Source organism: Trichosurus vulpecula, chromosome 4 (assembly GCF_011100635.1).
Source record: "Trichosurus vulpecula isolate mTriVul1 chromosome 4, mTriVul1.pri, whole genome shotgun sequence".
NCBI lineage: Eukaryota > Metazoa > Chordata > Mammalia > Diprotodontia > Phalangeridae > Trichosurus > Trichosurus vulpecula.
This window is the reverse complement of record NC_050576.1, coordinates 223,787,393-223,814,163: the sequence shown is the minus strand read 5'-3', so window position 1 is coordinate 223,814,163 and position 26,771 is coordinate 223,787,393. Positions and strand designations below refer to the sequence as shown.

The 26,771-nt window shown below is 35.7% G+C and overlaps 1 protein-coding gene across 1 annotated transcript in view; it reads left to right on the top strand.

The window, feature by feature from the left end:
- Positions 1–25,724, top strand: part of MFSD11 (major facilitator superfamily domain containing 11) — a 33,697-nt gene extending 7,973 nt beyond the window's left edge. Inside the window, exons 8-13 of the mRNA XM_036753616.1 lie at positions 2,318–2,358; positions 5,289–5,354; positions 6,505–6,630; positions 21,790–21,964; positions 23,126–23,261; positions 23,862–25,724. Coding sequence (XP_036609511.1) covers positions 2,318–2,358; positions 5,289–5,354; positions 6,505–6,630; positions 21,790–21,964; positions 23,126–23,261; positions 23,862–24,026 — 709 coding nt within the window. The 3' untranslated portion in view covers positions 24,027–25,724. The remainder of the gene's footprint in view (positions 1–2,317; positions 2,359–5,288; positions 5,355–6,504; positions 6,631–21,789; positions 21,965–23,125; positions 23,262–23,861) is intronic.
- Positions 25,725–26,771: the final 1,047 nt, after the last annotated feature.

Sequence of the window (26,771 nt, the reverse complement as noted above, 5' to 3'; positions counted from 1 at the left end):
ACAAGTACCCACTCCCATTTTATAACTGAGAAAACAGTCCCAGAGAGACTGAGGTCTAGGTTTATGCATATGCAAAAGGAAGAATTGGACAAGGTTATCACTAAAATTTCTCCCACCTCAAGATCTACAAAATTCATGTTCCCTTAAGGAAATCTCTAAAGTCAATGCATAATTATTGAAGTTAGCAGATAGTTATTGAACTGTAGTAGATAGGAGGTAGTTATTGAGCTTTCTAATACGAGTATACCCACATCACTAGGGGCAGAGAATCTCAGGCTTATTGTGAAAGACAGTTTTCTGCTTTGCATCTTAGATGCAGGCCTGCCAAACCCAGTATTTATTAAATTCTAAACATTTCTTTTTAGAGGAAGCTGGGTCCAAATACAGGGATACCCCCATATCCCTGAAAATTGAACACAAGGCATTTAGAGTTAAAATTTATAATATTTTCAAGCAGACAAAAATTCCACACTAAAAATTGAGCAAGGATTCTAGAGTTTAGGTAATAATCTAAGAACAGTAGCATCCTAGGGAATCGTTTTCCTAAAACTACTAAATCCTTCTTTGGCCACCCTCTTTTAAGGATTCTCCTTTCCACTTAGTCAGAGATGAACTTATTTTTCTTAATTGAAATATTGAGACTTCTTCCTTTTCGTCATATGATCATCACTTCAGAGAAAAGTCTTTCCTTGGCTTATCAGCAGAGAGGAGCTTGGTCGTTAGTAGGTTAGAAACTAGAGAGGGCCCTTTGATAAGAATGATGTAAAAAGATTTCAGTATAGCATATTGTTTTAGAACTGATAGTTGAAGAAAAACTGATATTTTTCACACAGATTAGTGAAAAGACTTTACACTATACTGTGAGAGAAATGCTTTCTTAATATATCTAAAAGAGGGAGAAGAGAATGAGGAGTTCAGTTTAGCGTACTTCCACACTGAATTCTTCAGTCGTGGAATTCCTTGATAAATGGAGTTTCAGGAGGTAACTGGTAACCAAGTTCCAGTTAATTTGAATGTATTTGAAAAATGGTAGATTATAGATCAATCCTGTTTTATTTCTGTTTTTAAGACTAAAAGATCAGAACTTAAGGTTGGGTGCTAATCAAAGATCAGATTAGTTGGTAGTTAGACTTGTGCTGTAGTAAAAAAAAATTTCGTAGGAATGTCAAACTGACCTTTAAAGTTACAACTCTTAGAAAATTCTGCTTACTATTAAGTTGTTTGAATGTAAAAGATGAGGTATTAATTTTTTTAAATTTCTTAGTGCTGTGATCAATTATTAGTCACATGAATGAATAATTACTTTTTCTGTGTTCTTCTATCCTTAATTTGAAAAGATTGTGAAAAATGTTAATAATTAGAACTCTTTCTATTAATGGAATATGGTTTATAGATTGAGAGTACCGTTTTTCTTAACTGGGATTTATTGGTTGGAGCTAGGATTCTTAAAGTACCTTATGAGAGATAGAAAGCCCATAGACAGTAACATAGCAAAAGATTGAATTATCCCTGCCTCCATAGCAGCTACAGTTTTCTTGTTGAGAAGAGAGGCTTTCCTGTTTATTAAATTACCATACCTTTTCTTATTAGCATAAGGGAAACAGAAAAGGATAGTGAAAAGAACATTTACTGGCTTTGGAGTAACAGGACCTGGATCAAATCTTGGCTCCAACACTGTCTTTGTGTCCTTAGAAAAGTCACTTAGCCCCTCTGGGCCACAATTAACTCATCTGTAAAATGAAGGGTTGAGTTAAATGACCTCTTGACATTCTCTTTATTTCTATCATGTAAACTGGAGTTTGAGTTATATGCTTCTTTTTTGAGCTTATTAAAGGAGGCTTTATTGGTATAGTGATGAAAGAGATCCATTTTTTCCCCTTTCCATTAAAGAATGAAGAATTTTACTCTCCATATACAGAATGTTGCATATATAAAAATAAGTTTTGTTTACAAGGTAGTAAGAAAAATAATGGTTTCACAAATAAATTATTTTCATGAATTTAAAATACTTCCTTGTTATAGGTTATATTTGACTAAGATGTAAATGAAAATAAGCAGAAAGCTAACTTTATATGAACTGTATTTTTCCAGAAGATTGAAGACCTAAATTTATGGAGCATAGTATATGTTTTTGACTAAAACAGAATCATGGGCCTTCACGATAAAATCTAAAACAAGGAACATTGAAGGCTACCAGAAATATTTTCCAAGCCACTTAATACTTGGAATCCTATTGTTTAAATGCTGTATTGAAACGTGATGGTATGTTCTTTTTTCTCCTTGAAGACTGAAAAGAAAATCTTTTTTATTTAATCAGGTCCATCCAGAACAACATGACAAAGGCAGTAGATGCATTTAGTAAGTATTCTGTACATCTGAAATTAATATAGCAAATTCAGGAACTTTTACCCTTCTTCCATAATTGACTTGTTTTGATGCCACTATACAACTTTCTCTTTCCCACTCATGTTATTTAGAAATCTGCTAGCTCGTTATCATAGAGCATTGCCCCTTTGTGACATTTGTGTTAGGGTACAAGCTTTTTATTATATATATTTCTTAGTCTGGTGGGATGGAGGGGATGATTTGATTGTGGTGATCACTTTTTGGCCTTTTGGCTAATATCAAGTGAGCTGCTTAATAAACGATATTATAAAGGAGCTCTCCTGAAAGTCAGTGTGTAATGTAGTTAAAAGTCAGTTAATAGACATTTATTAAAAGCCTACTGTGTGCTAGGCCCTGTGCTATGAGCTAAGGAGAGGAAAGGAAAAGAAAGGAAAAAGAGGCTGCTCTCAAGGATTCATAGGCTAATGGAGGAAACAACAGGCAAACAATTACATACAAACAGGATATCCTGTATGTACAAGAAGATCAGTCATGGGAGACAGCCAGGGAAGAGGTCCGGAGTCAGGAGACAGTGTCTTGTTTAAGGAACAAAAGGAGACCAGTATGACTGGATCACAGAGTATATAAGGGTGTAAGATGAAAAAAGGCTGGAAAAGTGGAGGGATGGGAGCAGATTTGAATGCCAAACTGAGGATTTTATATTTGATCCTGGAGGTGATAGGAAGCCTCTGGAATATATCGAGTGTGGGCTGGGGGAGATGACATGGCCAAATCTGTACTGTAGGAAGATGAACAACGTAGCAAAAAGAACTGTAGATTTTCACCCAGAAGACCATGTGTTCCTGTCCCAGATCTGTTCACTTAACCTCCTTCAGTCTATTTCCTCATCTGTAAATGAGTCTTTAAGGTTATTTGATATCATTGATGTACATACTACCATCAGTAGAGATTGAAATCACCTATACCTACTGGTAAAAATTCTCAGAGTTGTGTGACCAAAAAGTTTGTTACCTGATAGTCAAACTGCCAGTGGATCTTTGTGAATTTAGCTAGGCTGGACCTCTAGTGACTCAGACCCATACTTGAAGACTTTCTAGCTTATTAAGACTTGTCAGATATTATACTCCACTGGCAAGTCCTTCAAGAACCCAGTCACTTCTATACAGTTAGGCACTGTAGTAGGACTTTTGTGGAAGTTCGTGAAGAAAAATGAGGTGATATGTGTAAAAGATGTCTGGAATGATGCTCTATATTCAGCGTATACCATACACTGTGTTTGTGATCAATTTGACCAAACATATACAGATCTTAGTCAATCTATAAGAGCTACAGATCAGTCTCTCATAGTGCCTGAACAGGAAGTTCAAATATGTTCATAATTATTTTTTAAAAGAAAAATGTATTTTATATAGTTATTAATTTGTAGCAAGTGAAATTATGCTCTGGGAAATGGTGCTCTATTTAGCATTCAAACATATTTGCCAGGGATTTCTATTCTGACTTCAAAGAAGTATTCTTCCTTACAAACCAAACTATAAGTAAATTATTTTTTGGTCTTTTGAACTAGAGATACATTTTGCAGAAATGTTGCTGATTTATTTCATATCTGTAGTATCTAGGTTATTGTAATAATTTTCATTGTAACCAAAGAATTTCTCTAATGCAAATGTTTATGGGAACTAGAAATACTAACCATCAGACCTTTCCCCTCAAATCAAGGTTGAGTGAATTCAGTATAGTAAAGATCAGGTTTACCCTAGGAGATTATAGATGGGATTTTGATGAATGTACTATGTTTCATGCTAGCAGCTATACCTTTTCCTCATTTCTAGAACCTTGGTAGTTGACCATAATGTAAATTAAGCCACGTCACTCATATATAGAACATGAGGAATACCATACTGAAAGGCCAAACAAAGGTTCCTTACTGGCCTTTTTATATACCTCAACATTTCCAATTTAAAATTTTTTTTTCTACTCTGCCACACGTTTGAGACTATATCAGAAGTGCAAAAAAAGTTTTGGGTAACCACAATAATGAGCTGGTATGTAGACCAAAAAATTTAAGGGTTAATGCATTTGAAATATATTTTTGATTTAAGCCTGGTCTATAAGTTATCTGAGACTTCTCTTGGCGTGGTTCCATTATTCCAGTATACTGAGTAGGGTAAAATAAGATAGAATGAGTTCCTAAATATGGCAGACCCTTAACATCATAACCATAATTTCTTCCTAAGTAATTTATCTGCTGCTGTTGTTGGCATAGTCTCAGTCTTTTGTTCTGGTTAAGAAAACTTCTTATGAGAACTTTTATCTAGTTAATACAAGTCTGATATTGTATTGGTAATTAAGGTGGAACTTTTTTACTGTTTTCTCTTTTAGAAATGCTAAAGTAATCAAATGCCTTTGATTAAGCCTTGCTAGGTGCAAAGCCTCAGATCCGTACCCTTTTGTTAACAAGGTACTAAACCCCAGGCCCACGCTTTTTTGCTGATTAGGTGTGAATCCTTCAGGCCCTGACATGGGTATATAAGAGCCAAGGTTGGCCTTGGACTTTTGGAGCTCTCAGTCACTGGAAGAGTGGTGTGGGACTCTGGGCAGCCATTTTAAGAGCCCCCAGCTTTTAAACCCAGATGTTGATGCTTTCCTGGTAACTGAGTTTGTATTTGGTCTGTTTATATAGTGTATGCTGGTAATTTGTTTGTATTTGCTCTGAAGTTCAGGTGGCTGGCTTTTCCTCCTGAACTAAGTGAGTTATATTTGTATGTGTGTGATTGAAGTAAGATTGTTAACCCCTTACAGTTACTTTCCTTAGTAAAGCAAATCAAAAGACCTGTGCTGGCAGCCCTCTGTGCGCTTGTTGTTGGTGGTTTTACACAGACACAGTAGCTGCTAGCAAAACTGTTGCTACAGATATCTTCTAATATCTCTCTTATTTGCAGAAAAATCTCTTAAATTGTGTGTCACCAAAGAAATCCTGTATCTCAGTGTTACAACTGCCTATACAGGTAAGGAATTTATGGGAGAGATGGTAAATATCTAATGGTTCTAGGACAGCATTGTGGCACTAGAGGTTCAGAAATAGATCCTTATGTTCTGAAATGCATGAATGCAATAATTCTCTGTATAATGAGATATGCAAGGAATATCATAAGAGGAATCTGTGACAACAATCCTTTTTAAAAATTTTTATGATAGTTTAATATGCTGGTTATTTTGCCTTCATGAGTCCCAAAGGTAGAAACTTGTATTTAGAGAAATTAGAAACAAAAATAAGACCTTTTAAAATTCAGTGTTAAAATGTTGTAACCTTGGAGAAAGTCCTGTTTTCTTACTGGTTTGAGTTTGAAATTATTTCTTTTTTGAGCAGTATAAAAGAAAATTGTGTTTAGTTTAAAACATTGTGTTGTACCTCCAAACTAAAATATTTAGCATTATTTTTCTAATTTTGTCATTTTCCTTACTAAGAAAGGTTACTCATGAGAAAGTTGAAAATTTTAATTTTCATCACCCATTTGTAGTAACTATAGCAAAGCTACATATCCTACTTACCCCAAAAGACAGCTAAGAAGTTAGTCTTGGTAATATTCTTGTACATTTGAATAATTTAATTTTATCTTAAGGTTCTTACAGATGCCACTTTGTGGCTAATGTTTTTCACAGCATCTGTAGCACATCAAAATTGTAGGTTAAGGGCAAAAAACATTCCTTGCCAGGGCAGCTAGGTGGCACAATGAGTAGAGCGCTGGCCCTGGAGTCAGGAGGACCTGAGTTCAAATCTGGACTCAGACATTTGACACACTGGCTATGTAACCTTGGGCAAATCTCTTAACCCCAATTGCCCTGCCTTTCCCCCTCAAAAAAAATCCAAAAAAACCCCATTCCTTGCCTGGGGATTAATTGCTTAATTTAAATATTATTTATCTTAACCATCCTTAAGTAGTTAGTTTGTCATTAATTGCCTACTGTGTGTCAAGCATTGTACTAGATGCTGGAGATATAAAGGCAAATAACAAAATAATCCCTTTTCAGGCAGCTTCTAATGTGCTATGAGAATTGAGATTTTTGGAGTGTGTATGTGTCTTTTTTTAATGATGTTTTGAGACATAGAGAATACATACATGATTCTATAATTAATTGAAGGATTTTTCTCTAAAGGCCTGGAATTAACATTCTTCTCTGGTGTATATGGAACCTGTATTGGTGCTGTAAATCAGTTTGGTACAGAAGAAAAAAGCCTCATTGGACTTTCTGGCATTTTCATCGGCATTGGAGAAATTTTAGGTTAGAAATAATTTTCACTTATCTCTCCAGTTTTGAGGGTTTGTTGTAGAACTTTCATATGCTTCTCTACATTTTTCATGTCTTTCAGTTTCTCTTATTTTCTTGCACTTGGTATTTCTGGTTATTTTCATCATCTTAGAATAAATAAATCAAGGAACTTAGACCAAATCAATCAGAAATAAAATCATCAAGATAAAAAAATATGCCACATTTCCCAAAATTTCATCTCAAAATGTAATTTCATATACATATTACCTTTCTAGAGGAACTATTCATTTTAGTTATCTATGTTTACTTTAATGCCTGTATAGTGCCAAAAACTGTTTACACTTAAGTATACAAGTCTAATTGATAATGATATAATGGAAAATTTGTTCATTGTTAACTGAGGAATCTGAAATTTCATGATTCTAATGTTAGGGCCAAGTGAGAGAAAGCATGTTATGATAGAAACAGCATTATTGGATTTGATTTGAGAGGACCAGAGGTTGAGTCTAATCAGTGCTACCTGAATGACATTGGGCAGATCACTTAAGTTTGTGGATCTCAGTTTCCTCCTCTAAAATGAAAGGGAGTGACTAAGACAAAAGACAAATCCAACTCTAAGTCCCATGATCCTAAGTAATTTTGTAATAAGTAAACAATTTTTCTTATTTCTATTCACTTTTACATAAGGAGACCTTTTTTCTCCATTTAATAATATCAGGAATTTCAAATTCCTCTCTCATTTTTGTATTTGAAGTCTTCTGGTATTGCTTCCATAGTACAAAAATTCATATTCAATTAAAACATTTTTCTGCACAGCTTGTTAAGGTAGGTGTGCAAATATTATTATCTACATTCTATGCTTGAGAAAACCAAGGCTCAGAAAGGTCTCTTGTGATCACACACAAGGAAATAGCTTAAGACACAAATAAGTGGCAACTAGGTGTCATAGTAGAAAGACTACTGGAGTCTGAGGACCTGAGTTTAAATCTGGCCTCAGATACTTAATAGCTTTGTGAGCCTGAGCAAGTCATTTAAGTGAGGTCTGCCTCAATTTCCTCAAATGTAAAATGGGGATAATAATGCCTACAACCTCTCATGGTCGTTATGAGAATCAAATGAGATATCTGTAAAGCACATTGCCTGGCACATAGTAGGTGATTAATAAATGCTTGTTCCCTTCCCCCTTAAGGTGAAATTTAAGCTCATCCATCCTGACTGCTAGTCCAGTAATCTCTGTATTTGAACTGTATTGGTTTGTAGAGGATTTAAAGTATAATACAGAATATTCCTATCCTTGACAAGCTCACAGTCTCATAGGGAAGACAAGCACATGAAGTAATAAATTATTTTTAACAGTACAAAGCGGTGTAAAAATGAGTAGAAACTAAGTGACATATGCTGGAGTAGCATTCAAGAAATTTGGGGCTCTAGTCATAAACTATATGACTTTGGCCAGTACATTAAAATCTGCAGAGTTTAATTTCATTCTTTTCTAAAAGTGGGAAATAGCTAACCTGAGACTTTTCAAACTTAGTATAATAGAAAGAGAAGGAATATTTGGAGTCTGAGGAATTGAGATTAAAGCCCCTTGCTACTGTGTGACTTTGGGCAAGTTATTCCCTCACTCCATACCCCCTCCACACAGTTTCCTCATCTGTAAAATATTGGCATTGAACTCAGTAATGTCTTCATTTCTTTCCAGCTCTAGTCTATGCTCCTTTAATCTTTAAAACCCCTTCTAGACCTAAAATTATCTGATAACTGGACTCTACCTAGTTGTACCTGGGCAGAATATTTTATTTTGACTTAATATATATTGATTTTAAAATTAGCTAAAATGAATGTTATAGTTCTACTTTACATTTTGTTAAAAAATTATTCTGAAGTTAAACATCAAAAAAGAGCATTTTAATGCACACATGAGAATACAAAATAGGATTTTTATGAAATAATAAATCGACATTTCATATAACTTACTTTTTCAAAAAGTATATAATAAATTTTACACGTTGCTTTCCAAACTGTCCCCTGCTTGTTCTTCCTTCTGTTCTGTGCATTTTTTCTTTTTGTGCTTAGTTACTTTTTTAATTAATAAGTATTTTTTATTAATCTATCCTTTTTACTAAGCAAATTAAAAAGCCAAAACAAATTTCTCAATAAATATTTTTATAGTCTTACAAAACTTCCCATATTAGCAGTGTCTAAAAATCTATGTGTCTTTCTGCATTTTGCGCTCATCACCTCTGTGTCAGGATATGTCATATTTCATTTTCATTTTTTTTGGATTCACAGTTTATCATTGTATTGATCAGAGTTCTAAAGTCTTTCAAAGGTGTTTTTCTCTGTAACAGTTATTGTATAAGTTGTTCTAGTTCTGTTTACTTTGCTCTGTATCAGTTCATAAAAGTCCTCTTAGTTTCCTTTGAAACTGACATAACACTTCTTAAAGCACAATAACATTCATCTATCACAATTTGTTTAGCAATTCCCCCTTAGCTTCCATTTGTTGGCTACCACAAAAAGAGCTGATAGAAATGTTTGTCAGTACAGATCCTTTTCCATTTTCTTTTTATTTCTTTGGGATATAGGCTTAGTATTGGTATAGCTAGGTCAAAGGCAGGAGTGTGCTGATAAACATTTCTGTTCTCCAGAAAAGAATGTGTGTACAACGCGCTTTTAATTTATTCTACATTGTTAACATTTTCTCCATCACTTTCTTAAGTTGAGACAATAAAAAAACGATAAATTAAGCCCTGATTTATAGCATTTTACTAATTTCAAAAGCGTATGCATAGTTTGCTAACTTTCTGGGCACAGTTGCAAAATGATCTCCAGAATGACTGGACCACTTCACAGCTCCACCAACAATAACACAGAAGTGTACCTCTTTTCCCATAGTGCTCCCAACATTTGTAATTTTCCTCTTTTTTATCTTTATCAGTCTAATAATGAATTTGCTTTAATTTGCAGTTCTCTAATTAGTAATTGTTTAGAACATTTTTTCATATGAGTATTGATAGCTTGTATTTCTTCTTTTCAGAATGCCTGTTATATTCTTTGACCATTTCTCTGTTGAAGGGTGGCTCTTAATCTTATTTGGAGCATCTCTATTAAATATTTGGAGCATCTATATCAAAACAGAGAAAAAGCAAAGGAAACAAATAACACATAAGCATAGTCAAGCAAAATAATCCATCTCATAGCCATGTCTCATTCTGCACCTTGTGTTCATCACCTCTGGAGGAAATATGCTTTATTATAGGTCCTCTGGAGACATGCTTAACATTAATCAGTCTTTCCAAGTTTTTTTTTTTTCTTTACAGAGTTGTTGACCTTGTATAAATTGAACTTTTATTTCTGCTCACCTCACTATGCTGTAGTCCTACTCCCTAGGATTATTTGAAATTGTTTCTTTTGTCTTTTATTACAGAACAATAAATATTCTATTACATTTATGTACCACAGTCTGTCACTTTCCCCCTATTATCTTAGAGGCAAGCTAAGTCACCCATTTAGATTTTCATTCTTTGCTTTACTATTTTTTTTTCTTCTTCCTTCAAGGTCAGGAAGTTTGGGGGATTTTTTGTAACTATTCCTTCCCTATTATGATGTATCTTCTCAGCACTTTTCCCCTGTGGACTGATTTTTCTAGAGAGAGAGAAAGAGAGAGAGAGAGAGAGGGGAGAGAGAGAGAGAGAGAGAGAGAGAGAGAGAGAGAGAGAGAGAGAGTGTGTGTGTGTGTGTGTGTGTGTGTGTATTCAACCTTCCTTTGTCTATTTCAAATAAGAATTAAGATTGATCTGATGTCCATTCCCCTGACCCCTTCCTCTGTGTTTTTATACTCTTCTTACATAGTCCAAATAGAGAACTAGTAAGCTCTACCTTCTTCTTCTTCTTTTCTGTAGTACTGTATTCCTTTTTTTCTTCTTTTTCTTCCTTTCAGACCTTCCCAACAGAACCAATCCATTCCCAAGATCTCTGGTTTTTTTTTACTTATCTCCTACAGTATCTTTTGAAGATAAGTTTGTGATGGAACATTTTTTCCTTCTTCCCTGTTAGAATGTTAACAATTGCTCAAATTACATTTCTAGGTTTCTCTTGACTCTTTTGTTTGCATTTCAGAGTTCCTATTCAGTTCAGGTCTTTTCATCAGAAATTCTTCAAAGTGCTCTATTCTACCGAAGATCTATTCCCTCTCCTTCCCCCAATAGTACTACTTTCAGGGTAAGTCATTCTTGACTGTATGCCTATGTCTTTTGCCTTTTGGAATATTGTATTCCAAGTTCTCTTTAATTTCTAGTAGAAGCTTCCAGGTCTTATATGGTCCTGACTACAGTTTTTTTATTTGAACTCCACCTTTCTTGATATGGGAGTTTCCAGATTTTGCCTCTGCCACTCCAGAGATTTTTCTCTTTTGGATATCCTTTTAGCAAGTGATGTATAGTTGGTTTTTTTTTTTTTATCTTTACCATGCCTTCTAGTTCGAATAGATTTTAGACAGTTTTCATTTATTATTTCTTGAAATAGTTTCCAGGTTTTTTTGAGGTTTTGTTTTTTAATCATGGTTTTCAGGAAGTTCAGTGATTCTTAAATTATTTCTCCTTGAACAACCCAGATCCTTAGTTTTTAATGTCAGATATCATCTATTTTCTTCTCTTTCCATTTCTTCTAGAGTTTTTATTTTATTTTTTTATCTCTTCCTTCATTTCTTTTACATATTCCTATAGTCTTTGGGAAAAATACATTTTTTTTTCCTTTGCAGAATTGCTCTCTTTTTGGCTATCTCTAGGTATACTCTCTCTCCCTCTCTCTCTCTCTGTGTATATACACACACACACATATATATATATATATATACACACATATATGTATGTATATGTGTATATATGTATATTGTGTGTGTGTATAAAATACTGGTCAGTGGTTTCTTTGATGTGCTGATCTCTCTAGCTTTAATTCCTGAATGAAGGTTTTGTGCCAGTGTCGGGCTTCATCATCCACTGCTGTGCTTTTAAGTGAGGTGTGGTTTCACCTTGGGATCCCCTGGGTTCTGACCTCCACTTTTTGGAATTAGGCCTTAACTTTGAGGTTCAGAGGGCTGGATCTTCAGGCCCACTATGGCATATCATGACAGTGTTAGGTCCTTCAGAATCCATGGGCCTGGCATGTCCAAGGACTCCTGTGGTATGGCACTGCTGACTGCTGCTGTTATCTTGGACTTTCAAGGTCTCTACCCTGGGGCTTTCTGTGTACCCTGGAATTTTCTTGGGGGAGCTCTCCATTCTTTTTGCCTCAGGTCATAGAGCTTTGTGGTCTTCCTGTATCCCTGGCCTGACTGATCACTCTGAGAAACTGCCCTTCACTAGCACTGGCTTTGCTGTGGGTCTCCTTTTCCTGCTACCATTAGGTGGAAGAAGTTACATCTTATCAAGTTTGTCCTTGAATTTCTTGGTCTCTGTTCTCTCTGTTGTGAAATTCAGGGTTTTGTTGGAGTAGATATGTGGAATCCAGGCAGGCTGCCTCCTGTTCAGAGACCCATCATAGCTAGAAGTAACCAGTACCTTATATTTTTAAATGGAAAGGAAGATACATATACTAGTATATAAAGCATACTAAGGAGACTGAAATCTAACAAAACATAGATCTAAATGAATGTTATCCTCTCCAGAGTAAACATCTTCAAGTCCCAACTAAAATCCTTTCTTCTACAGGAAGCCTTTTGCAACCCTTCTTAATTCTAGTGCCTTAATCCTTTTAATTATTTCCTATTTATCCTGTAGATAGTTCATGGTACATAGTGGTTTCTTGTTCTTTCCCCTGTTAAATTATGAGCTCCTTGAAGGTCAGAACTGTCTTTTGCCTCATTTTGTATCCCTGGCATGCAACATATAGCAGGTGCTTAATAAATGTTTATAGACTGACTACCATTTTTCTTAGTGACTGTTCCAAACTTTCTCTTCCTTCTCAAGCCTCCCATGATCTTGGCTTCACAACAAAAAATTGAAACTACTCAGTAACTGCTCTTTTCTCTCTTCCTCATCTTATTTACTTCTGACTTTTCCTTGTCACCTTCGTTCCAGTCTCCAACTAAGAGGTGATCTTTCTCCTTGCCGTTGCGAACCTCTGTTTGTGTCCTTGACCTCTCTCATACTGCCTTCTCCAGCAGATTGACCTCACTGTCATCCCCATTCTTTCTCTAATCATCAGTTTCTAGTTTCTCCTTGCCTACTAGTTATTTCTTTGCTGCCTACAGACATTCCCAAGTATTTCTTTCCACTAGGTCCTACCATGCCCACCAGACATTGGCCTGTCTCTTCTCTCTTTTTCAGCTAAACTTGAAAAAAGTCATGTGTACTCAGTGCCTCCACTTCCTATCATTTGCTTCTAAATCCTTTGTAGTCTGGCCTCCAGCCTCATCATTCACTGCTCTGCCAATTACCAAATCTAATGGCCTTTCCTAAGTCCTCTTCAGTCTTGGCCTCTTTCCATCCAGCCTTTGACACTATCATCTCCTTCTGAATACTATCTTCTCTGGGGTTTTATGATATCTACCTCTTGATAAATATCAGATAATTATATACTTAGAGCAATGAGCCTAAAGTCAGGAAGGCCTGAATTCGAATATGGCCTTAGACACTTACTAGCTGTGTGACCATGGGCAGTTTCCTCATCTGTAAAATAGGGATAATAATAGCACCTGTCTCCCAGGGTTGTTGCAAGGATCAAGTGTAGCACAGTGCTTGGCACATATAAGCATGATATGTGTGCGTGCATATGTATGTATGTATATACACATGTATTTGTGTGTATGTATATGTGTGCATTTATGTATGTGCATTTATACAAGTGTGTGTACATATATGTGCATACATATATACACATATATGTTAGCTATTTTTGCCTGTCTTATGCCTCCTTTGCTGTATCTTATCCATGTCCCACCTACACTAAAACTGTTTATTGTCACTCATTTGATAATTTATCAATTCTCATGGGTTCAGTTATCCCTATACAGATGATTTCCACATCTGTGTATCTGGCCCTTGTCTCTCTCCCTCTCTCTCTCTGTCTCTCTTTTTTTTTTTTTTTTGGCAAGGCAATAGAGGACAAGTGACTTGCCCATGGTCGCACAGCTAGTAAATGTCAAGTGTCTGAGGATGGATTTGAACTCAGGTTCTCCTTGCTCCAGGGCCAGTGCTCTATGCACTGTGCCACCTAGCTGCCCCCCTTGTCTCTTTTTTAGTGCCAATCTCATCACTATCTTATGAGTAGATATTTCCAACTGGATATCCCACAGTTCATCTTAATCCCCCAAGCTTATTCTTCTATCAAATGTCCCTATTTCATTCATAGTCGTTGCCATCCTTTTAGTCACTTAGGTTCACAACTTTGGTACCATCCTCAATTCTTCACTCTCACCACTCCTATCCTGTCAGTTACCAAAAATCATATAGTTTCTTTCTCCACATCTATTACATGCATTCCGTTCTTTCCACTCACACAGTCATCACCCTAGTTCAGTCCCCCTTCTCAGCTAGACTATTTCAGTATCCTTCCATTTGGACTCCCTGCCTCAGATCTCCCCAGTTCAGTCCATTCTTCACTAACCTGTTAAGTCATTTTCCTAAAGTGAGTCTGACCAAGTCACCTCCCTTTCCCCAATTCAGTAAACTCCAATGTCTCCCTGTTACTTAATGGGATCATATATAAACTCTTTTAGACAAGTCCTGATTATATCATGGCAGATTGGCCTCAAGATATTATATACATTTCACAGTAACTTTAAATGGATTTTTTTCCTACATCTCCTGGCTGGATTTTATTAGTAACCTACAGAAAGGTTGGTGATTTTTGTGGGTTCATCTTATATCCTCCTACATTATTAAACTTATAAATTATTTCAATTAATATTTTAGTTGAATCATTAGAGTTCTCTGAACTGTTGTATCATTTACAAATAATGATAATTTTGTTACCTGTTTACTTATACTTATTTCAGAACTAACATTTCTAGAGCTGTATCAAATAATAGTGGTGACATTGAACATCCTTGCTTTGCCGTGATCATATTGGAATGGCCTCTAACAGTTCTTCATTACAGAGAATGCTAGCACTTTGGTTTAGATATTAAAGCTATTAGATATAAGACCATGTCAAGGAAAGGTCTTTGTATTCCTATGCTTTTTTGTGTGTTTTAATATAAACGAGGGTACTTCTGGCCACAGTGGCTACTCAAAAGGTGGCAGGCAGACCAGTTACACCACACCAGGAAGAACCTGGAATTCATACCATACTAAAGAAATCCAACAAGAAAACACGACTGCTTCTACTACAGAACTGCACAAAAAAGTTAGCCAGGAGCTCTAGGGCAATAGGAAATGAAGCTGCTAAAAACTACTGCCAGCTCAGTCAAACAAGCCAGCAACCTCCTAGAAAGTCTGCAGAGCTTTATGTCTACCAGCAGCATGAGTGGAAGGCTACTAGGAGAAGGGCCCAAAGTGATCAGAAACCCACAGTGTGGACCTTGGGAGCCAGTAGGAGTGGCAAAAACTAATGTAAGCATTCTCAGAACAGACAACCCTGGGCCACCAATATCCCCAGCACTCCAGACCTCAAAGATTTAGGGGGCTTTAATCGTGGGAGGTGAAGGTCAAGGTAAGGATCTAAGTAACCAGGGCAGTCCACCCTACCCAAAAGCATAGCAGTTGTTGAAGCCTGGTCCTGCCACAAAACCCCAATTTAGAAACTAAGGCTGAAGAAATGAATAAACTGGAGAAAACACTAACGACTACAAAGAATTAACAATAGATCCAGAGAGGTCACCAAACCCAACCTAGAAGGTGACAGTTTTACAACTGCAAGCAGAAACTCAAAAGAAAAAGCATTTTGTTTTTCCAAAAGGAGAGCATGAATTCTTAGAAGAAAAAAAGCAATAGATTTAAAAAAAAAAACTGGAGGGAAAATCTGAGGAAGGAGAATATATAGCTTAGGAGAGAAAGTGGTAATCCTTATTCAGGTAACTGGACACTCAAAATTAGAAATCAATGACTCCATGAGATAGCAAGAGATATTAGAACAAAATCAGAGGGTTAGAAGTAAATGTAAGATATTGCATGTCAAAAACAACTTAACTTAAAAACAGTTCAAGGAGAAATAATTCAAAAATCATTAGACTTCCTAAAAACCATAATTTTTTGAAAAGCCTAGATAACTGCATTGAAGATAGTAAGGTTCTTAAGGGATACTAGTCTCTTTTTTCCTCTTTTAAAGTATTAGCACTTGCTTATTATTTAGCCTCTTCACATTGTTCAAATGCATTTTTCTTTCTAGGTGTCTCTTGTGTCCTGTGTTCCCATTTTAAATATTTTACTCAGCTCTGTCATTCTAAACAGAAATACTTAAAAATCCTTTATTCTCTTAAAGGTCCACCTTTTCTGTTTGGTATTCTCAGTTCTGCAGAGTAACCTATTCTTCATTGTAAGAATTTTTTTTTTTTTGCCTTTTGGTGCATTTGATGTATTCCCAGTCTTACATTTCTATTAAAGTAATTGCTGCATAATTTTGTATGTGCCTGACTATGCCTCCTTGGTACTTGAACTCTTTCTGTTTTCTTTAAACAGTTCTGGGCAGTTTTATGATTTCTTGATATTGAATATCCAGGTTTGGCCATCTTTTCTAGTTCTCCAGGTCAGTTATTTTTGATAGTAGAAATCTCAGGTGTTCTTCCAAATTTTCGAACTTGAATAAATGAAAAGCATTATATGTACTACAATAAGATCTGGGAATATAAATACAAAAGTGAAGACCACCTTTACTCTTAACCTTACAACACATATAAGAAAGTGGTGGCTAGGGAGGGATATTTTGATATGGAAAAAATTACTGGGATGGTGAGTAGGGGCATAGGGGGATTGGAAGGACACACTTTCCAAGGAGTAGTGACAGAATTTATTTGATTATGATTCTATAGCTGGGAATTGGAGGGGGAAAGATATGGATAAGGACTTATGACAGTTGGTATGGTTAAGTCCAAGGAATGAAGTGAAGTTCAGGCCTAGGTGTAGTAAAGATAGAGCCCTGGAGGGCATGTTTGGCATGATAGGATTGAGTTTTTCCAGGTGTGTATCTGAACAAGGAGCATGTTTGCTAGTCTGGGGAGTAGAGAATGTTTAGAGCCTGGGCCTAGATGAAGTGGGTGACTGAGACAATCACCAGTGAAAAGTAATGGGGATTTGGGGCAAGAATTTCAGGAATGAAAAGGTTGAGTCTTCCAAGCTCTCGTTTCTGCATTCTGTGGCATGGCAGCTAGTGAGGAGCGGTCTGGGGTCACTGAGGCAGATATATGTGGTTATGGCTTTTTCTAACATTTCCTGTTGCTTCATTGAATTATTGAATTCTGTTTACTGCATGCTGTTTTTCAGCATCCACTAATTGGGTAAGATTTTTTATCTTCAGTTCTAAGAAATTCACTCAACTTCCAAGTGTTTTTATTTTATACTTTTATCTACTCTTTCAACTTTTCTGTAATTTCTCCTCTCTACTCTTGGAATCCTTATGGCCAATTCACCGTTTTTTTTTCCTGGTGTCTGCTTATAAATATTGCAGAATTTTTTTTTCTTCTGCACGTTTGTGTTAAGATTATTTTAATCTGTAGCATTCCACTCTATTAGGAGTTTTTGTCTGTTGATTCATGTCTTCAGGCCTGGTTCCTGGATGGAACTTTTGTGCCAGGGCTAGATTCTGCTCTGTACTGTAATCTTGGCTGGAATAGCTTATCCAGAGCCTATCTCCCCCTGCAGTCCTAGAATAGGATTGTACTGTATTGGGGCTAGGTCCTGCTTTCATTACAATCCAAATGCTGCTACTTTTATGCAGTTTTGGATGACATGGCTGGATCTTGGTCCCATGCCTTGCTAGGAAGCTACCCTACTCTGGGACTCGGAATTGGACCTGGAGCTGGCACAAGTCCCCTCCACTGCTACAGCCTGGGGATCTGACTCTTCTGGTACAGACTTTCAGTCAGAAGTTTAAACTGGCTTTGCCCCATTTTCCAGTGTGGTGCTAACCAGGAGCTCAAGCTGGATTTAAGTCCTTGTCCCTCCAAATGGTATGTCTTCAGGCTTCTCGCCAGGTGCATCCCTGTCCTGGTGGAAGAACTCACTGGTATTTCTCTTGGTTTTGTTGAATTTTTATTTCACATAGCAGTCTTCATTGTTCACAATCTCATTTGTCATCCTTGACTCCTAACCTGTACCTACCCCACATATGCCAGTTGTTGTTAGATCTTCACATTTCTGTCTTTACACTATTTGTTATGTACATACACTGCTCTCCACTCACCGCTACAACCATATCTCCAGCCCTCTTCATTACTTGCCAAGACTGTTATGATAGCCTTCTAATTGATCTTCTGCTTCACATCTCTCCTCAGCCATCTTCCACTTAACTAACAATAATTCTCTCAAAGTGTAAATCTGACCCTATCAACTCTCTCCCCTAATTAAATAAATTTCACTCTTTCCCTATTACTTACAGGATCAAATATAAAGTCTTTTGTTTGCTGTATAAAACCCTTTACAAGCTGGCCTATTCCTACCTTTCCAGTCTTCTTACATCTTACACCCCTCCGTATACCCTATGATCCAGCTACAGTGGCCTACTTGCTGTCCTTCATACATGATGTTCTATCGCCAGACTGTGGGTTTTTGCAACTGACTTAAGCATTTATTAAACTTTTTTAATTGAATGACTCTTTTTCAAGGAAGTTGAGCTTGGCTAGAACCTTTCTTTTTGCCATCTATGCTGGAAGTACCAGGACAATTTTTAGACAGTCTATAAACATTTACCAAGCTATTGCTACCCCAAATATAAGATTTTTGTCCAGTGACCATAGACATGTCCTGGAGGAATCAAATTGTATCAATCCTGATATCCTTGTTATAAACAAAACCATAAAATGAATAACAAGTTCTCCTTGGAGAGGCAAATAAAGGAGTGGGCAAAGTGGATTTTGCCATGTACCTGAAGGCAACAAAAAACATTTTATGCGATCATCTCATGTTGCAGTGTTCATGAAAATATTTTCATAAAGCCCACTGTGAAAATAATTGTAGTATGTGCCATCTATTACAAAAAATAAAGAAAGAGGTATAGAAATTCTTGAGAGAACCTCATTAAAATTCTCTAAAATAAATTAGCATGTTGATACTTAGTGGCTATAGGTGAGGAAGGTAGAAAATGTTATTAAATGTAGTTCAGGAAAAGTAAAATGAGGAAATCCAAAGACTTGTAAACTGCACGGAAACATCTACGCCTAATAAGTACTTTGAGGAGAGAATTGGAAAGCTCTGGACATGGGGAACAGCTAGTCAACTAACATTTATTAAGTGTTTACTGCGTGCCAGGCTTATCCCTGAGTCTACAAAGAAAGGCAAAAAACAGTTGCTACTCTCAAGAAATTCAGTCAAGTGGGGAAACAACATGCCCACAACTATGAACAAATGATTATTTTGGATAAATTGGAGTAAATTCCAGAGGGAAAGCCCTAAGATGAAAGAGGATGGGGAAAAGCTTCTTCCAGAAGGTAGGACTTTGGCTGGGAAGTAGAGATGAGGAAGGAGAGCATTCTAGGCATGGGTGTCAGCCAATGGAGTATCATGCACAATGGAAGCAAGGAAACCAGTGTCATTGGATCAAAGAGTACATGAAGGGGAGTAAAAGTACAAGACTTGAAAGGTAGAAAAGGGCCAAGTTGTAAGGGACTTTAAAAGCCAAACAGAGGATTTTATATTTCATCCTGGATGTTATAGGGAACCACTGAAGTTTATTTATTGAGTGGGAGGTGAGGAGGGTTAGGGTCATACAGTCAGAACTGCATTGTAAGAAGATAAATCTGAGCACAGAATAGCATCACCAAAAATAAAATTAGTTATATTTTAACAGAAAATATATTGATGATGTTATTTATTATCATTCCTGAATCAACTTTTTGTTTATTCTGCCAACTTGGTAGAATGAAATCTAAATTAATATAAGCTAGAAGAAATATGGGGGCAGCCAGGTGGCACAATGGATAGAGTGCCCTGCCTGGAGTCAGGAAGACCTGAGTTTAAATGTGGCCTCAGACACTTAATAGCTGTGTGACCCCGGGCAAGTCACTTAATTCTGTTTGCCTCAGTTCCTCACCTGGAAGAGGAAATGGCAAACCATTATCTCTGCTAAGAAAACCCTAAAAGGGGTCATGAAGAGTTGGACATGGCTAAAATTATTGAGATGACAAAAACAAAGATTAAAGAGACAAAACCATTACCTATTTACACAAGTTATTGACACTAAAAAAGTGGATGATCAAAACATTCAGAAGTTCAACTAATGTAAATCAGTTGTTGTAATGAGACAAAAATAGTAAACACCTTAGTCCTCAAAATCATCCTGAAAGTGCTGAAGGATAGAGCTAACAGGCTGGCACCAGACAGACAAAAGATGGAAAAAGACCTGCAAAGGTTTCTATAACCAGCTCTTTTCACTATCAAGGATTTTAAAGTTACTTATTTAAGCTCTTTAACAACATAACCACAGAATTGCTTATGTAAAGGAAATGGAAATGGTGCTAAAGAAAACAGATAAGAACAGTAATTGAACGATACCGAACATGTGCAGAAAAGATTTGTGCTGGAGGTGACGTGTTTTTGAGGGTGTTGAGCAATAGATTCTCAGCATATCTGGAGAAGAAATCTAAGACCTTTTCTTATTTAAAAGTAAATGACTAATGAACATCAATACTTATTGACCTATATGCCTTTTTCCTGCTTATGTAAGTTTTTTTTATGATTTTAGTCTTAAATATTGAGATATTAGTCTTAAATATGATTTAGTCTTAAATACCATCCTTGAGGGTATTAGAAGAGAATAGGCTTTCACAAACCATTTTCCATAGTAGACAGCATCTTTACCAGTATATAATTTGCTGAAAGGTGTAGAAAATATAAGATTATGTTATCCTTATTTGTTGACTATGAGAAGTCACTTCAGTAGAGCAAAATTTTTCCTTAAGGAATCTCCAATTAGGTGTTTTCTGTTGTTTGTGTCAAAATTATATTGGATTCCTCAAAAGATATAATAAAGGGTGTTTGCCGATCCTCCACACAATAATAACAAGCCAGGAATGAGACAGATGTATGCTAACCAGAAGTTTTGATCACTGTTATGCAGTAGTCCCAAGTTGAGGAGGGATTCTCTAAAGATGTTGAGGTCCATCACTTCTCCTGTTTGCTATTAGGATGATATCATCATATATCATGGTATATATCATATATACACACATATATGTATATATGTATATACATCATGCAGTGTAATGACATATCATAACATTGTACAAACTCAGCAATGAGACTCATAGTCACCTTCAAGAGTTTGGTCTAATTATCCAGACAGGAAAAAACAAGTACTTTTTGAAGGATATTTGTTAACCAGATTATGGTGTGCAACTGAACAGATAATTTATAGAGCTTATCTATAAGGGGTGGGTGTGTGTGTGTGTGTGTGTGTGTGTGTGTGTGTGTGTGTGTGTGATGCCGAAAACAGACGAGTTGGGCCAAAAACTGAAGAGTGGGCTTTGGGAAATGGCAGAGTTCTTTTAGTGACCCCAAGCTTCTCCCTGAGACTTTATTTAAGAGAAAGAGCACTGGACTAGAAGTTCACTTTTCAGGAATGTAGCAAGGATTTTTGTTCACATACAGGTTGGTCTAGGTAGCCTCTGAAATTCCTTGATTCTCAAACACAAAACCTGGGATTATTTCTAGTCCCAGTTCTGCCATTCAACTTGCTATTTGATAGTAGGTGAAACATTGGGCTGAAGGTCTTCATCTGTAAAAACAAAAGGATTGAACTACAACTATATCATCACTGAGGTGCTTTCCAGCCCCAACACACTGTCTCTGTATTGAGCTTTATAATCTGATGACCCAGTGGCCTCTGATGTTTTCCCCCATTGGTAAGAGTCTCCCTATAAATGCTGTATTGCATTTAGATTATGGACAGGTAAGTTTAGCACCTTTTCCTCTCCAAAACACTGTTAGCATTTTGATCATTATTGTAATTGTCCGTGTAATGAAGTGTTGAATTTTTTGACTTTCAATAAACAATAATAAATGTTTCTTGACTTTGTAGGTGGAAGTCTTTTTGGCTTGTTAAGCAAGAACAGTCGTTTTGGCAGGAACCCAGTTGTGCTGTTGGGCATTTTTGTGCATTTTGTAGCTTTTTATTTAATTTTTCTTAACATTCCCAGTGATGCCCCAGTTGCTCCTCTTGAAGGAACTGATAGCAATGCTTATATCAATTCGAGGTATAGTAACTATCTGGCCTATGATTTTCTTTCTCAGTAACTAACTTGGGGGAAGGATAAGGTGACACATATAACTAAACAAGTTACCTTGAAAATCTGTTCTGTCTACATAAAGTCAGCTGTGAAATATCTTTTGATAGAGTTGGAGCTTGAATATAGGAATCTACAGATAAATTATTTCTCCAATTTGTTGATTTTGGCCTCCTGTCCTACCAAGTCTTTTAGTTTATCCAAAAGAAAAAGCTAAAGAAAAAAAGAAAAGTGGACCATAAATTAATAAAAATAACTATAGTTGATATCTGTATCGTGTTTTAACATTTATCATACACATCACATAGGTTATCTTATCTGAGCTTTAAAACAATCCTTCAAGATATGGCAGACCTTATAATCCTCCTTTTATACAGACAAGGTAACTGGCTAAATTGTTAAGTGACTTGACCAATATCACTAAGTTAATAAATGTTAATTGGGATTTTAACCCAAGTCTTCTGGTATCAAATTCAGTCTTCTGTCACCCGCACAATAGCTACCCCTCTGGATAGATATTGAAATTGTTGAAAGTTGGTTTTTGAGGTCTTCAGGAGATTGCCTTCTCATTGGAAAATCCTTTTAACATCCTGGTGTATAGACCATATGGTAATATCAGCCTTCAAATGCATGCTGACAAAAGATATGGAGGCTTTCCCTGAAAAACAGAAATGATTCTGGAATGGGTCATGATGAGAAAAAAGCCCAGCACTGTCCTCAAAGACAGGAATGTTAAAGTCCTGCCTCTGACACATACTTGCTGCATGATTACTGGCCAGTTACTTAGCTTCAATGCTTCAAAAAACCCTCTAAGACTATAAATTAAAGGTCTGTTGCTGATTTAGATCTACCTTCCCCTCTTTTCCTCCACCCCACCAAAAAAAAAAATAGGCATCGTGACTCCTAAACCCTTTCAGTAGTAAAGTTTCCCAGAGTTTGAAAACAAGTTAATACAGAATTTTATATTTTTCCAATTCCATTATTTTTTTCTGTTTTACTTTTTTAGATATTTTAAGTTTTCCTCTTAGTTTGTGTATAGTTCTTATATTGTAAAGCTTTTATTTTCTCTTAATGCCTTCAGTAAACACTCATAATACTTACATAAAACTATTCTTTAATTTTTTCATTCAGCAAAGAGATTGCCCTATTTTGCAGCTTTCTGTTGGGTCTTGGAGACAGCTGCTTTAACACTCAACTAATTAGCATTTTGGGTTTCCTTTATTCAGAAGATAGTGCACCTGCCTTTGCGATTTTTAAGTTTGTTCAGGTAATGTCATGCTCTTTTAAATGAGTTTAAAATGGCTACCTTTTGCTATATATTTGGAATTTGTGTTATCTTACATTGGTGGGTTGGTTTTTATTAAAATGAGTATTTTTTTTAATGTCAGGGTTTCAGAGAAGGTGTGATGGGAAGTAGGAGGTGACTAGTGTAGCTTTCGTGCTCTCATTTCTATGGAGGGGTGTGGGTGTTTATACACACATATGTACGTTTTACATAAATGCATGTGCATGTATAAAATCTTTCTTCTGAAGAGATATTTGCATGCTTTTCTTCTTGGACTTATAAGGAGAACTTTCTCTTTGTTTCCATAGGCCATTCTTCCAGAAAATGATATTTATCATGCTACATGTACTGTGTTGTAGTCCTCTTATGTACAAAATGCAGTTTTAAAAGCGAGGATCAGAGTTTATGTGAATATTAGCAGAGATAAGCAAGAATATGTGTCATGTTGGGGAAATAACTAACCCTTCAACATCTACCAGACTGTGAGAATGGATATCATTTATGTGGGAAAGGAAATGGGTCATTTATTGAAATTGTAGGAATATATTAATATCATCTTTATTTTCTTCTGTGATCTTTCAGTCCATCTGTGCAGCAGTGGCATTTTTCTACAGCAACTACCTTCTACTTCATTGGCAACTTCTGGTCATGGTGATAGTTGGCTTTTTTGGAACTCTTTCCTTCTTCACTGTGGAATGGGAAGCTGCTGATTTTGTAGCTCGAGGTTCAGAGTACAGAAGCATTTGATTTCACATTTAAAGCATTTTTCTTTAAAAAACTTGGTACAGTGGGAAGAAATTCAAGGTTGCAAGAGTTTGAATGAAGGAGCCACTGTCAACTTAAACAGTATAATGGATGGCATCGACCAATGTGGAAAAAAAGACTCTCAGCCAAAGTTGGTCAAGTTTACAGACATAAGATATTTAAAGGATGAAATAATGAGACATTCTTTGAACTGTTTTTGTTGGCTATAATTCTTTCTGTTTCTTAAAATTGTGTTATAAAGTATTAGTATTGTTCCTCTCACTCCTATTCTTATTTGAGGATTCATCTTAGCTATTGAACATGTATCTTTTAAAGATTCCTGCTGTGCATGGATTATGTTATTATTATATGGTATTGAAAAATAGCTATAACAGATGACCATATGTATGTAAGAATTAAATTTAAAGTTTTAGTGGCAGGCTCAAATAGAAATCTCAGCTTTCAAAAGGTTTATACTTGAACTTCTGTTAAACATGTTGCTCACTAATCCCTTTTTCAAATTACAGTTTACAGTGGAGGCTGAGTTTTAAAAAAGCAAATGAAAATATTACAAAGTTATAGATTGTAAGGAGGCTTTAAAAACGTTAAGCTAAGTGATATAGTGAACAAAAACATAGCAGCTGTGTTAGAATCTTGCCTATAATTCTCCTGGAAGATGTTACACAAAATGTCCATTATGTTCTGGTAAAATTTGCACTCTAGTCCTGGATTGCCATGGTCAATAAGAAAAATAAGCTATTCAAAATTATTCCTTATTTTCTTCAGTTAAAATGCTAGAGATGTCCATAGATCTTTGAGAGAGAAATTTGAATATTGAGGGAGGCAAATGGCAATCTTGACTACCTCCCTGTATTTACTTTTAAATAGAATATTTAATGTTCATATTGAGAATTTTTATTAAAAAGTTGTCAGCCACAGGCAGAAGGCGGAAGGGAAAGAGAGCCTGAACTTGATTAGGATTTAAAATTCACCAAATATTTTAAAGTATGTACTATGTTTTAGGCACTATTAAACACTAGAATCTGGAAAATTGATTCAAAAGTACTGAATTATCCTTTTTCTGCCATATTAATAAGACTGTAAAAGTCTCTATGACCTCTTATTGGCTTAGGTTAAGTACAATTAGCAAACATAAAGTATATTAATAATTGTTAAGTGCAGTTTCAGAGGTAGCATGAAATAAGATACACTGAACCATGTTATATTTACCTAGGTCTTAAAGTTGACTATGGTTAAGATGAAAAATGCCTCCAATATATTTCCTCAGACCACTTAGTGTTCCAGACCCCTCCCTTGTCCCTTTGTTTCCAATGGTTCTTCATATCTGTAGAATAAAAATGCTAAGTAGCTCCTGGGTGTTATAATTTTGGGGAATATAATTCAACCAAAATACTATAGTATTCCTTCATCATCTATAGATTGCTAGTAGTGTTGTCAAGAAGGGAATAAGAGTGAAGCTGTTTAACTGAACTGATTAGAAACTTGAGTTTTGCCTGACTGCCACTAATGTACTTTGTGCTGAATAACTCACTTTAAATTTTGTACTCAGTTTTCATATCCATAAATGGGGATATTAACCTTAAAGATTTGCACAATGGGTCTTGGATGAGAGGTGGGGAGTACTGCTATTTAAATTTCAGTAAAATACGGAGTATGATTAATAAAGTATTGAAAAAGCTTTTCAGTCTCATCACAGTTTCATTCAGAGATTCAGAGATGCTGTCATTTGATCTTCCTATAATATTTTTGTGAGCATCATGTGAATTCATTTTAACATTTCAAATTTAATATATTATGTGTATATTAAACTTTTTATTGACATTTTGGGTGTCTTTCTTTAGAGTACCTCATACCCAAAAGTATAGGAAATTTTCAACCTTAGCTTTGAATCCTCTTAACAAATTTTCTTTGGGTACTGATAAAGAATAGACATCCTTTATCAGATATTACTTTCTTAATTTTTAGAATGCAAATCAGTTGCTAATGGATGGGTAGAACATTTAGGTAGCTAAATTACCTGAGAAAGAACAAGTCTTGTCATTTGTTTTCATTATTATTGGCTGTGTCCGTTAATATAGATTTAAAAGCCTTGTAATGAAAGTAGTTCTGGATTTAATCTTGAAAGATTCAGAATTGCCAAACAGTCTGTTAACTGTTTTCTCCAGACCTTGATTCTTGGTGTTGGTCTGCTGTGTCTTGAGGAACCATACGGACGTCTTCTAGAGTGATGATTGTTTAACTAGAGATTCTCCGTACTTGAGATTTTTTAAAAAAAAAAATTCTGATAACTATTTCAAAGTAATGAGTTTCCTTTGTAATTCTATGTATTTTATTTTATGCATTTAAAAACATTCTGAGAAGGGATCCATAGGCTTCACCAGACTACCAAAGGGTTCCATGACACACATAAAAAAGAAAAGTTTAAGAAAACCCCTGTTCTAGATGAATAAATGAACTCAGGATTAGGGAAAGTTTAGAAAATATTGCTGAGTGAACATCTCCTAATTTTTGAAAATGCTGTAGTATTCTTTTTTCCTTCTTTCTGATGTTGGTCTTACATTTGTACTGGTAAGTGATTCCAAGAAATGCTTTTTAATCAGATTTTATGGACAAGTTTTCATACAATTTAAGTTATAAAATTGAAGAAGGAATTGTTTTCCCAGTATGAAAGAAAATTATTTACATACATATTTTAAAGAAGTTGAAATTAGAAAATTTCACTTTATT